The following is a 12,691-nucleotide window of genomic DNA, read 5'->3' as shown; positions in this document are numbered from 1 at the left end:
AGCATAGAAAACACGTGGTTTATGTACTTTGTGACTTCTTTTCTTAGCGCAGTCTCTGTCAATGAACAGTTTACTTAGAGTCATGGTAATGTGTTTGAAAAATTGGAAAAAAATTGAGAAGTCAGTATGTTCCTGTTTAAAGCATGGACTTAATTCTCTGTATGGTGGATCACGTGTAGTAAGACAACTTTTTGACACTCTGTTTACAGTCCTGCCTGTTCATGTAACACAGTTAAACTTCATGTGTTGAAAGAAATAATTGAAAGAAAAGGCACATGAAATGTAAACAGCTGATTTTTGTATTTTCCTGCCTTAGGGCAGTAACATTTGTGTCTGGTGGTGAAATCCAATGCACTCTTGTTACCCAAATTGATGGACTTTGTGTTACTATTGATCATAGGTTCCAGAATTTTGGGGTGTCTGAGCAGCAGAGCCAAACAAATACTGTGTTCAGTAACCTCACGTACAAACGCAAATCCTTCTACGGATTTCAAGAGCAAGAGCCATTTTGAAAATCAGAGGTTATCATCTATTCACTCTCTCTTGCAATGTTAGAAGAGCCTCAATATCAAGTATTGTCATACTGAAAGCCAATTTTACTCTACTAAATGCTGGTTCGTTTAGAGTCATCTGTCTTGACTGATCACCAGGCATGTTTATAGTATATCTCAGTACTGAAGTCAAACTCTAGTATTTCTGGTTTGGGCTAGCGTAAATCAGATTTTCTGTAGAGCTAGATAAGCTGTCAGAGAGTCATGTATGTTATTAATTATTTACTCTAAATACACAGCTCAGAGCCTATACATTGCTGGTTCCAAAAAGCCATTAGGAAATATTCCAAGCATAGTTTTAACATTAGATTTATTGCTTACTGGAAATATCCTCAGATGAGCACAGTCGGATGTCAAGGGTGAAAATATTTGGCCTGGACATCCGACACTATTCCTATTCCTATTCCTCACATCTAGCCTGGGTTCCATGGCAAATACAATTCCTTTTTTGTTCTCTTTAGAGTAAACTCACTTATTTTTCTTAGATCACTCCTACGTTTTAAAGAACACAACTTTTTGTTGCTGACTGAAATGTCCTGATGACTAATGAAAACTTTCAGTCACCTTTCCTTTATCTGTTCACTTGTTTTGCTTAGCTGACTTTGACATTTGGAAGTTCTGAGATTTGGGAGGGGTGAAGGGAAGTTGTATTTCAAAACCAGAAAAACAGTTCAGGAAATTCCAGTCATCTCTGCTCCTTGGTCGTGTGAATATACTTTAATGAGCACTTCCAGTGGGCCACATTGTTGCTAATACAGTAGTTCTGGAGAGCTCAGTCAGAAATCTCAAAAATGTTGATTCCTCAGGATTTGAGACCCAAACCAGCTTAAGTGGAAGAATCTGTTAATTAGATATCAGGACATTTCAGCAATAATTCCTTCACTTAGAAACATTATAATACTTTTATCAGCTCTTTTGCTTTTACTAAAACAATTGAACAGAAAAGCTTCAACACATTTGAGTATTTTTCTTCTAATCACAGTTTACTTTGTGAGGAGATACAGGAGTTGACAAACAAAGGTAAGAATCCTGACTGATGTTTGAAAGGCTCACTAATCCTTCCCTTGAAAGGTTCATTTAAAATACAGAAAATGGGCCACCTTCTTCTCTCTTGGTAGTTTTGTAATGAAAGGTTGATTGTTCAAGCGGCAGCGTTCAATTATTTTGCTTCTGATGCTATCTACGTGTAAAAAAATCTAGCTAAGCTCAGATGCTCCCTGCAGTCTTTTCAGTTGGAGCCTTCAGCGCAAGATGCAAACAAAAAGCAAGAGTTTCAGAGTTTACATTCTAAATGTAATGGGTTGTACTGTCAGGTTAAAGGGTGAAATTTGCTTCCAGAAATGCGAGAAATTAGGAAAAGCTGCTGCAGTTTTTCCTTTTTTTTTTTTTTTTTTTTTTTTTTTGTAAGTGAAACTCATTTCTTGATTATGTTTGCTGGAGAAAATTTTGCTAATTAGGGAATTCAGAGCAGTAGCTGGAGTTCAGAGAAGTTGCCCAGCAATGTAGCCATCCACTTCTTGTTGAATTAGTTCCAATATTTGACATCCTCAGCAGACATTAAAAACATATGCTATGTTAATAGTTTTAATACAGTTGAAACAAAATAAATCTCTCTCTGCATCTGTGTTTCACTTTTTTCCCCGAGGACCTGGGATGCTCAAATGATATACGTAAGGACCAAAAGCCAAGGCGTGTATTGGTCTGATGTTTGATGGCCAAAAAAGTAAACAGCACTGACCTCCAGAAGTGCAGTGAGCAAAATACACAGTTTTAGCAGTATGTATAAAAGTTAAGCCCACTCAATAAATGCCCTGGAAACACTGCGAGAATATACATACGGTGGGAAATAAATCAGCTCTCAAAGTGGTAGTGATGAGAGTGACTCAAACCATTTTGAAATTTGTGTGGATTACTGCGTTGCTACTGATAGGAATTTTAGCCCCTAGATTTACTCACTTGTGGATGGGAAAGTTTTCAAGTGATTCAGTGCTGCTAACTGGATCCGCACTCACAGCAACAGGGGCATCTCACAGTGGCTCTGGCTCTGGGGGGAAGCTTAGCAGCGCTGAACAATTAGTACACTTTTTATTTGCAAGCCAGCTGAAGCTGGTCTCTACATAAACCAATGCACAGTCTTCCTTACCATCTCAGCTCTTATTTTTAAAAGGAATGAAACAGGAATGCAACCAGTACAAAAACACCGGTAACTCCACACACACACACAAAAGATAGTAAAAAGTGTAAAATCGTTTATTTATGATTGAGATGCTGTGTTAAATGTTATGAGATGTTAAGTGTGGTCTACTTATTTTTTTCCTCACACAGTGTATCTGTATATCATACCCCACTGAGTAACCGGCACCTCATTCTGATGACCCGCTCAGCTCATGTTTGCAAAACGCTGTCACATTTTTTCTGCCAGCTCAAAGCAAAGTCACCCGTGCCTTTGAGTATGCATGCAGAGGCTCCACTGATCCCGAGCCAAGGCACACCTTCAAAGCACCCCCGTGGAGCCTGTGTTGTGACACACTTACACTGTAAGAGAGGCACAATCAAGTATAAGCAGCAGTTTCTTTGGGTAATTCGCATTTCCCGTACTGCTGGGAGAAACTGCATCCTCCTCCTCCCTCTCCAGCTCGTTCGGTCCCCTGCTGAAAGGTAACACTGCAAGCCCATCCTTTGTTAGCCAGCGGGAGAGCAGCAGTAAACAATTCGAGGACAATAGCCACCAGACATATGGAAAACACTTCACTTTTACTGAGTTGCCACTTACAAATGCTTCACTAATGAGAATTCCTGAACGCTGAAGGAAGCTATCACCTGCTGGCTCCTTCTTGAAACACTGTGCTTTCTGTGGAATGGAAGGTTGCATTAGAAGCTCTTAAATGACCCACATTTTTTTTTATTATTATTTTTAAAGGGGACACTTAAGGCTAGACTGGAAAGTACAAACGAATACAGGTCAGGGAACAGCTCAGCACTGTCAGGTAGTTTAGCAATGACCTCATACTTTCCATTTCCAGTGTCCTTCAGTGTTTGCCTTTTACAATGCCTTCTACACCACAGAGACTCTGGATTGTTTGGGAGATGCCAGCTAAATCCCCAATTTCAGCTCTCAGGAGGCTGCTGCACCTTCCATGCCCTGGTGTCTGCCTGTGGCCTCTCTGTGGTGGTCGTACTCCCACAGACCACCTGCAGCAACCCGTGTTCCTAGGATGTCTCCATTGGTGCTGGCTGCAGGTGACTGTGCAGATGGACAATGCTGGGGATGGCCCTACCAAATGGTGCTTACCAACCATGGGATTCCACAGAGCATTCCTCAGCTGCTCTGGAAGAAAGCCCAACACCTCTGTGTGTGTAAAGAGCCTGCAATCAGATGGCAGCTCCAGATCAATCATAGGTTTACAGAATCATTAAGGCTGGAAAAGAGCACTAAGATCACCTAGTCCAACCATCAGCCCATGCCTGTGACCGCTCACAGACCTCGTCCCTCAGTGCCACATCCATGCGGTTCTTGAGCACCTCCAGGGACGGTGACTGCACCACCTCCCTGGGCAGCCTGTGCCACTGCCTCACTGCTCTTTCGCAGAAGAAATTCTTCCTCATATCCAACCTGAACCTCCCCTGGTGCAATTTGAGGCCATTCCCTTTCATCTTATCACTGTTACCTGGGAGCAGAGGCCAACCCCCACCTCACCACAGCCTCCTTTCAGGCAGCTGTAGAGAGCGATCAGGTCTACCCTGAGCCTCCTCCGGACTGAACAATCCCAGCTCCCTCAGCCGCTCCCATCAGACTTGTGCCCCAGACCCCTCACAGCTTTGTTGCCCATCTCTGGACACACTCCAGGGCCTCGACGTCCTTCTTGCAGTGCGGACCCAAAACTGAACACAGCACTCGGAGCGCGGCCTCGGCAGTACGTAGCACAGAGGGACGATCGCCTCCCTGCTCCTGCTGGTTGCACTATTTGGCCGCACGCAGCCCTCCCTCGCGCTGGGCTCCCCCTCCCCACTCAGCCCGACCCGCACACCCCACACGGCTGCCCGTCCGAAGGCGCTGCACCCCCCGCGCCCGCCTCTCCCCCCCGCGGCGTCGGGGCCGCACAAAGCGGGGCGGCGGCGGAGCCTTTCCCGCCGCCCGGGAGGCGGCCGCCCTCGCCGCTGCCCCCGCCCCGCCGCTGGGCTCGGGGCCGGCCGGGAGGCGCGGGGCAGCCCCGAAGCATGGAGCCGCCGCCGCCTCTGGAGCAGCCGCCGCGCCCGCGCTCCCACACCGTGACCACCACCAGCAGCTCCTTCACCGCCAACCTGTCGGCCAGCTCCAGCACCCTCGCCTACGACAGGGAGTTCTTGCGGACCCCGCCCGGGCTCCTCATGGTGGCCGAGATAGTGAGTGCGGGGCGGGGCGGGGGGGCACGGCAGCTCTCGTCGCTCTAAGAAGTTCTGCTTTAGTTTAAACGAGTTGGTCGCCTGAAAAACGCATCAGCGGGTGACCAAGCTCAGCAGGGCGCTGCAGGTCAGGTGGCAGCGAGTTAGCGCCGGCCGCAGCCCGCGGTCCCGTCAGCCCTCGTAGCGGGGACGGTTCGGGCTGCCGAGTGACTTCTGGAGGCACCTCTGAACTCCGCAGGCTGCGTGTGCTTCTGTGTCACAGCGCACCGACAGCCGCCTGCCAGAGTCACACGGCTTCTCTCTGTTTTGTCAGTCAGTAACATTTCCCTGCGATCCCAGTCATTAGATAGATGCGCGAGCCAGAAAGGATGGCAGCCCCGTGGGTTTGTTTTTTGCAGGGCTTGGTGAGACGCGAGCAGGCACGTGCTGAGGCTCGGTTGTGCACCACGGTGGCAGGTGGCGCGGGGTGCCCACCTCGGTGTTAAGCAGCAGGCACACGGCATCTCTGAGCCTGCTCATCTGCACTGCTAATAATTGAGGAGCTTAAAGGGCTTGTTGCCCTGGCCAGTTTTCTTTGAATTTCCCTGTGTTGCTTTTGCTTTGGTGGTGGTGGAAATACTGCGTACTAAACCAGGTTCATTTCCATTTGGAAACATTGTGCTTCAGTCGTGCTTGTGGCTCAACTGCTTGCTACCTTTCCAGTAAGATAACCCAGAGAATCTTCGGGTGTTTGACTGTAGGCGGGTTTCCAGGGTTAGATGTAGGGGAGGCTTTGCTGTGTGGGACATCTGTGAATAAAGGTCTTAGTTGTGGAAAGAAAAGCATCTTTTCCATTCTTTTTCAGTTACCAATTACAACAAAATTCTGAACTTTTCTTGTACATCATCCAAACTCTAAGAGTTGTCTGGAGCATTCCCCAGCCCACTGGAACTTGGCTGTATGTCAGCTGTGGATGAAGCTCCATGTTCATGTGGATGAAGCTCCATGGCCATGGATAGGCTCCTAATGACTGACCCTTTAATGTGTGCTTTCCCATTAGGGATGACAGATGATGATACCTGTGTGGCTTTCCTTTCCAAGCAAAGTGTTGATGGTTTTCTTGGGGACTTTGTTTCCTTCACACATCCCTGGCTTGTAGAATAATTACAGGACGATTCTTCATCCAGCATGTTGATGTGAGTTCTTTAAACATTGACACTTAGATTCAAGTTTGGTATAAATTTTAGAAGTACCTCAGGGGAAATATGTTTGGCAGCTTTGAGAAGAACTTCAAAGCTACCTGGCCTTGTAGGCCAACAAAAAATTGTGTCTTCACTGCAGACTTCCACTCACATGCTTTTGCTGGTCAACAGAGTGAAGATCTGTGGTCCCTGCTAGCTCAGGGGAGCCGATGGAAGTCTCTGAGGTAGATAAACTTATCCAGGTTTGTGATGGGCTGTTTGAGAGAAAGGAGGACAATTCTGATAGCAGATTAACAGCATTAAGGCAAGCCTACAGAAGTACTGAAAGGTGGCATCCACAAGGAAATTACAATGATTCTCAGTTTAACTGATAATTTTAGCCCCATTTATTTTAAAGGTGAAGATGCTGTTCTGTGAAATGAAAGACAAATATACTAGTAAATACTTTTAGATGGAATTAACTGAAGTTATTAAAATCAAATGATTTTATTTGAATGTTTATATATGTGCGTGTGTGTATTAGACACTGGATTTTGGCCAAACCATTTCCACTAGTTCTGTATGTTTTTTTTTTTTTTCTGAGAGGAAGTGTGCTTTAGCAGAGCATGGCTAGCTTCATATAAGATCTGGGTTTCAAGTTGGCACCGAATCCATCAATTCCTGCCTGTTCCAATCATCCAGTGTGTCTCAAAGTATTGTCATGCCTGCACAGATTGGCTGCTCAGGGTGTTTCTGACCCTCAGCACTGACTCCCCAGCTGTCAGCGCTGTCCTTTGCTAAGAAGGTGCAAAGCTGTAAATGGGACGGGCTTGTATCTGTGTCTGCATTTCACTTTGGGAGTTCTCAACCTGATGGATTGCTTTCAGTCTGCGTGCCATGCTCTGAGCTGCAGCAGCTGTGTAGGCGCCTACATAGCTGTGCCTCTGCTGCCCTGCTCTGAGACACCAGCTAGGTGGGCAGGGAATGGGAATGCTTTTAGGAGCAGCTTTCATTGCTCACCCACTCATCAGCTAGACACCATGTTTGTTAGGATGCTGTGTTAAAGCTAAGCCAGAGGCTTGAAGCAGGAGCACTGAAGAATTAGCACTGCATGTTTGATTACTGCCACTGTCAATCAGCAATGTGCACATTGAAGTTTGTGGCTGCTGGTTTTGAAACAAGAGTTCTCTTTGTGTAGATAAAGGGCAAATCTCTGTTATTCTTCTCCTCCTCAGCGTGGGTGCTGTGAAGATGAGTAATGGCTGTGTGCATTTCCAGGTGGGCTGGTAACCAGATATGGTACATTCAGATTTACCAGCTCCTAGGAGGATGTTCTTTGCTGTGCTGTAAAACACACATCTGCCATTAGCTCAACCTGCTGCTTCCAATTGCTTCAAGATACGTTGGCTTTATAAAGACAGATGGGTAAGGTATTATCTGTCTCTATGTAACTGCTTTAAAATGAGCATAAAGCTGGTGTGGAGTTGGCCATGCACATTCAGCAGTGATGGAGCTGTGTATCCACACCTGGTTCAGCCTCACGCTGTAACGCCTTTGGGTCTGGAACTGCACATCCAGTGAGTGAGCACAGAGCTGCAGGTGGAGGTGTTGGCTGTAAATTACCAGGTGATGGCAGATATCCATTGCCTTCTATGCGGCCAGAGGGCGTGCAAGGCTTCCTGCCGTTTGCTAGGGAAAGAACTGGGGTTGGTTTATAATACTGCTGGATTTCTAAGAGAGGCCTTTGAGAACTGGTGTAAAATGCAGCTTTGGTGTGTGGAAGTTTATCCAAATTAGTTTAACACGGAAGTCATGATGTGTGATGAGCAAGGCAGTGGCTCCTGACTCAGGAGATCTGTATTTGCTGCCCTCAGTGCACTGGGTGGTTGTTGGCAGCAGAAGGAATTTCTCTGCATCTCAGTGACTTCAGCAGTCAATCACCTGAGTTAATGCTGCAGTAGAAGTGCATCCTGCAGAAGGTAGCAGGTACTGATTCCCATAGCATGCTCCCTAAAAAGGAGCATTTAGATTTTGGAAAGAAGCAAGTATAGTAATTTCCAGAGATGACTGCTGAGTGTTTCTTTTCCATACAGTGATGGCTCAGAAAGACTGTTTGTGGGAATTTTATGGCTCTGATTAATGGTGGCAAGCAATACCTCCTGAGCTCTCAGTCAGTTCCTCAAGTCAAGCATTACTGATCACTTTGCAGAAGTGAAGTTTTTGTGGTTGCCGTGGATGTGGTTACAAAGGTATTTACTTTCCAGCACAATTACATTGATTTCTTCAGACTGTTGCCTCACACCAGTGTGTTGCTAGATGCAGATCCTCTCTTAAAACTTGCCCCGGTCATTCTAAGGCTCGTGATGGCTATTTGTCCCTAACAAAACCAAATATTACCTAGCTGCAAAAGGTCTGGGAGGTTTTTATGCTGCAGCTGCAAGCGAAAGCTTGTGATGGTGTAATTTTGAGTAAATTGTAATTGCAGTCATGTTTCCTTGTACTGTACAGATTAAAGCTATACATTACTCTTCGTGTGAAATGCCCAGAATGCGATAGGTGCTTGAAATAGAAGCTTGAGAGGTGCTTATTTATGTTACTGGCACCACATAAAATTGTGCTCACATTTACATTTCTGGAGAATAAAAATAATTTTGATGACTGTTTCTTTATTCTTCAAATGAACCTTTGGAGGCATAGTTCAGGCAGGAAATCTTGTTTAACTTGCTTATTCCAGTGCAACGGTGAGCCTGGGAATGTTAAATAGTTACTGTCGAATTTGAAACATAGAAGTTACCAAAAGCAGAACCTGTCATTTCCAAATGTCTATTCTTTTTCCCTTTTAGTAGAAGCCGAAGTAGAAGTAGAAGTAGAACCCTTTAACGGGTTTTCAGGTTTTGAATTGTTAGCAATGAAATCATAGAAACGTTAAGAAAAGCAGTGGGAACATGTACTATAGAATACTCAAAAGACATAAATTATACTTAGCTCTTAAAGTTGTCCTTGTGTTTTGCTTTTTCTCTGCCTGCAGTTCAGAGCTTTTGTATAGATGCCGTGCTCCTGCACCCCTAGTTCTTGGAACAGACTCAGAAACACAGAGGGAGATTCTTGGAGCCCCTTCCCTCACCTGAGCAGCCCCAGCACTTTCTCTGGGATTATTGGCAGTAGAGATTTTTTTCCTTTTTGCACTAAAATTGTTACTGCAATCAAAACGTGTCTGCATGCATTAAGGTGACAATGTTGAGGCATCTTCTGATGTGCTGAACAAGTGCTTTGCCTGAAAGAGGTGCACATAAGCGTGGTCTTAAAATGATTCACTTGGAACTACTGAGGGAAAAAGCTACTCTGTTCTCATCAATCACTTCATTCAGCAGCTTCATCTTTCTGCACATGAATAAGAAAACATACAGTACAAAGTCTGGGCTCTATCCTTTGTTCTTGATCAGCCAGAACTTTCACTGAAGTCAGGTTTCAGTTCTCACTTATTTCAGGTGCCATCATTCCATCACTAATCGCTGTCATCCTTGGTGTCATGCATTCGTACATCTGTGTGACTTCCATCTGCCTCCAGGATCGTAGTGTTCACTTGAGTTCTGTTTCCTAGAGGCTTTTGATTTCCTGGACAAGGTCAGGGTGTTTCCTTGGGAGGAGAAAAATGTTTGGTGATACACAAGAAAACAGAAGCTTTGGAAATGGTGTCAAATGTGCTCCAAGTGCAGGTTGAGCAGTATGAAGTCTGACATGGTAAGAGGGTGAAAATGCCTTTCAAATTGAATGCAGATATTTTACAAAAGGTCAAAAATGCAAAATATTCTCAATATCTCAAGGTTAAGGTGGAATATGTATGAAATGCCATTATCTCTTGATGAGAAGAATGCTTTAAAGACATACTTAAGCATCAATTTTGTTCTTGGGTGGATAGTGAATATAATACGATTCCTTCTCCCTCACCTCTGCCAAACTCTAGAAAACAATCATTTTCCTCTGTACCTACAAAAATTCTTATGCAACCCAAAGGCAGTTTTTTTTTTGTTGTTGGTTTTTTTTTTTGTTTTTTTTTGCCTTCTGTAGCTAAAATGCATAGTCCTCCCAGTATTTCTAATGGCTGCTTGGCCAGGAAAAAACCTGTTTTCCATGCCACGCATGACGAAGTGGTGCATTTGTTGGTAACACTGTAAAAATGCAAACAGAGAAAGGAGAAAGGCAGAAAGGTGAATGGGCTGGGGGTCAGAACCATAACAGACCCCCAGCTTTCTGACTGCTGGTCTTACCCATTAGCAACATGCTTTACTCCCTGCAGCAGCAGCAGATGCCTTTCAGTCCCAGCTCTAGGATACAGGGAGCACTCCTATGTGTGCCTGGAGAACCAGTTCTGTGCAGTGTGATATTTCTGCACTTGTTCCTGTTTCCATTCCAGAAAAGCATTAGAACTACTGCCCTTGAAGAGAGCATCAAGCCCTCTTTTCTAGGATCAACTCACAAATGAATTTTAGCGCCTGCCAAATCTTTGGCAAGGCATTCTGTTCAGCCAGTTCCTGTGGAAGCTGCTAGCACTGATTCACCTGTTTCTGAAGGATTGGGAGCACTGACTCACTGCTTTCTGTGGGAGTTGGGGCTGGCCAGAGGAAGGCTTGGAGCTAACCTTATATGAGTGAAATGGGAGAGCTGGAAGCCTGGTTTGTCCTTCACTGAATCTGTCCTGAGCATGACTCCACTTTTACTGAGTTAGAACACGAGAATGAGTGTTCACTCCCGTTGTTTTTGCAAGGTGCATGCGTGCAAATGATCCGGGTGCAACCACGAGTTTGCTGGGACAAAACCTCCAAAGCAAAACAAAAAGGGTTTCATCACGCTGCTGTCATTAGAGCAAGGCTGTAACAGCAGCTTGTTCTGGGCAGCCACGGTGGTTTTGTTCAATCTGAGATGCGCTAAAATCACTCTGTAGAATGGAGATGAACTAAGTAAGCATGGTTATAATCAGCAGTTTGTTGTCGCGGTCTTTGGATATATCATCATTTAGTTACAAAGAACAAACGTATTGAAAAATCCTCATTAGGGCTGGAAGGGGGCCATGTGGGGAAACGCTCTCTGATCATCATCTCCAGTAATTGCTGTTTGTGTTTAGCTGATAGCCCAATGTGCGCAAATTAAAAGGAAATCTGTAAAAACCTCTGCTTCATACCTGAAAACAAGACTGGTTTCTGTCATCAGCTTCAAATGTGCCTGCTTTATCCAGGCCTGCATTTAAATGGATTCAAGGTGACACTGTTCTGCACAGGCTCCATTCATTTAGCCTGGAAACGAGACAGCCACTAACAAGATCCTTTTTTTTCCCCTTTAGTATATGTGTAGTGATTACACATTAAAGAGTTCCTTCCATATGTATTTTAGCAGCCTCATCTCTTTTCATTTGACAACCACGCTATTCCCAAGGCTGCAACTCTTGCTGCAGATAATAGCTGACACAAGGCCGTGCAGTTTTGAAATATGAGGAGGTATGGCAGAAATTTAAAAATCAAGACGCTGAGGATGTTTCTGGCAGGAGTCAAACACTGAGAGGCAGAGGGACAGCCAGAAGAAGCCTCCATCAAAAGTTAAACCTCTACAATGTATCTTTAAAATGGCACTTAAGTGATAAAATCTGCCTTGGCTGTCTCCACTTGGAGACTCTTCAGAGCCAGCTCTGACAGGATCAGGTGAGGGAGGGTGATCCTGTGGGTAGATGAGTGCCTGCTACTGCTGATGTAGCTCACAAGGCATAAAGTAATGCACGGTTGTCTTCTGCAGGCTCAGACACAGCTACGATACATGCTGCTTTCATCAAGGAGCTTCTGTCACAGTTATGGAGCAGGGAGGTTTCCTGGGAGTGGACTAGAGTATTGCGTGTTCTGTACAGCACTGGAGGAAGGCAGATGTGAGTAAGGAAAGGGATCACTCAAGGAGAAAAGGTGCTCTCTCAGCCAGTAGCTTCCATGGGAAATCTGAGTTTTATCTTTCGCCTGCAGCGCTTTGTTCCTGTGAGATGCTTGAGCAAATAAGGTGGGCTTTTCAGTGTCCTCCCTTTTCTCCTTGTTTTCTGGGTCACTGACTTTGGGTCTAAGGTGCAAAAGAAATGATTATTTGCAGTCATAGCCAAGTCAATAAGAGCTATGTTCAAAAGAAGCAAAGTGCAAGTTAAGTACTGTGGGAAAAAAGAAGCAGTTTTCCAGCAAAAAAATTGGCAAGAAATGGATGCTTTTGACTTCAATTTTAGTGCAATCTCTTTAAAATTCTGAAGACAGCTATCCAGTCTGCTGCTGCACGCAGGTGATGCTACAGAGGAGAGGAAAATCTGTGGTCCTGTAATTACAGACTGCAGCACCATGTGTGTTTACTAGGGATAGAATGAAGATGTGTGAAGAACTTTCTCTCTGGCACTGTTGCTTACTGAACAGAAAGATATTTTAACATATGGTTGTGCCTACCTCTGGCTTGCTCATTCCTCTGCCTCTTTGTCCCTGTCATAATTTTATGATTTTTTAAGGGTTTTCATTGTGGGTTTTTTTTTCTTGGGGGCACAACCATATGTTAAAATATCTTTCTGTTCAGTAAGCAACAGTG

General features: G+C 44.8%; 1 protein-coding gene across 1 annotated transcript in view; it reads left to right on the top strand.

The window, feature by feature from the left end:
• The first annotated feature begins 4,759 nt into the window (after positions 1-4,759).
• Positions 4,760-12,691, top strand: part of LOC122189519 (CKLF-like MARVEL transmembrane domain-containing protein 8) — a 36,485-nt gene continuing 28,553 nt past the window's right edge. The window contains exon 1 of the mRNA XM_042888771.1: positions 4,760-4,934. Within this exon, the coding sequence (XP_042744705.1) occupies positions 4,770-4,934 (165 nt within the window). The 5' untranslated portion in view covers positions 4,760-4,769. The remainder of the gene's footprint in view (positions 4,935-12,691) is intronic.

Source organism: Lagopus leucura, unplaced genomic scaffold (genome assembly GCF_019238085.1).
Source record: "Lagopus leucura isolate 7727_CA_CO unplaced genomic scaffold, USGS_WTPT01 Super-Scaffold_100157, whole genome shotgun sequence".
NCBI classification, from domain to species: Eukaryota; Metazoa; Chordata; class Aves; order Galliformes; family Phasianidae; genus Lagopus; species Lagopus leucura.
Note: the sequence above shows the minus strand (reverse complement) of the source record. Positions and strands in the feature narration are given on the sequence as shown.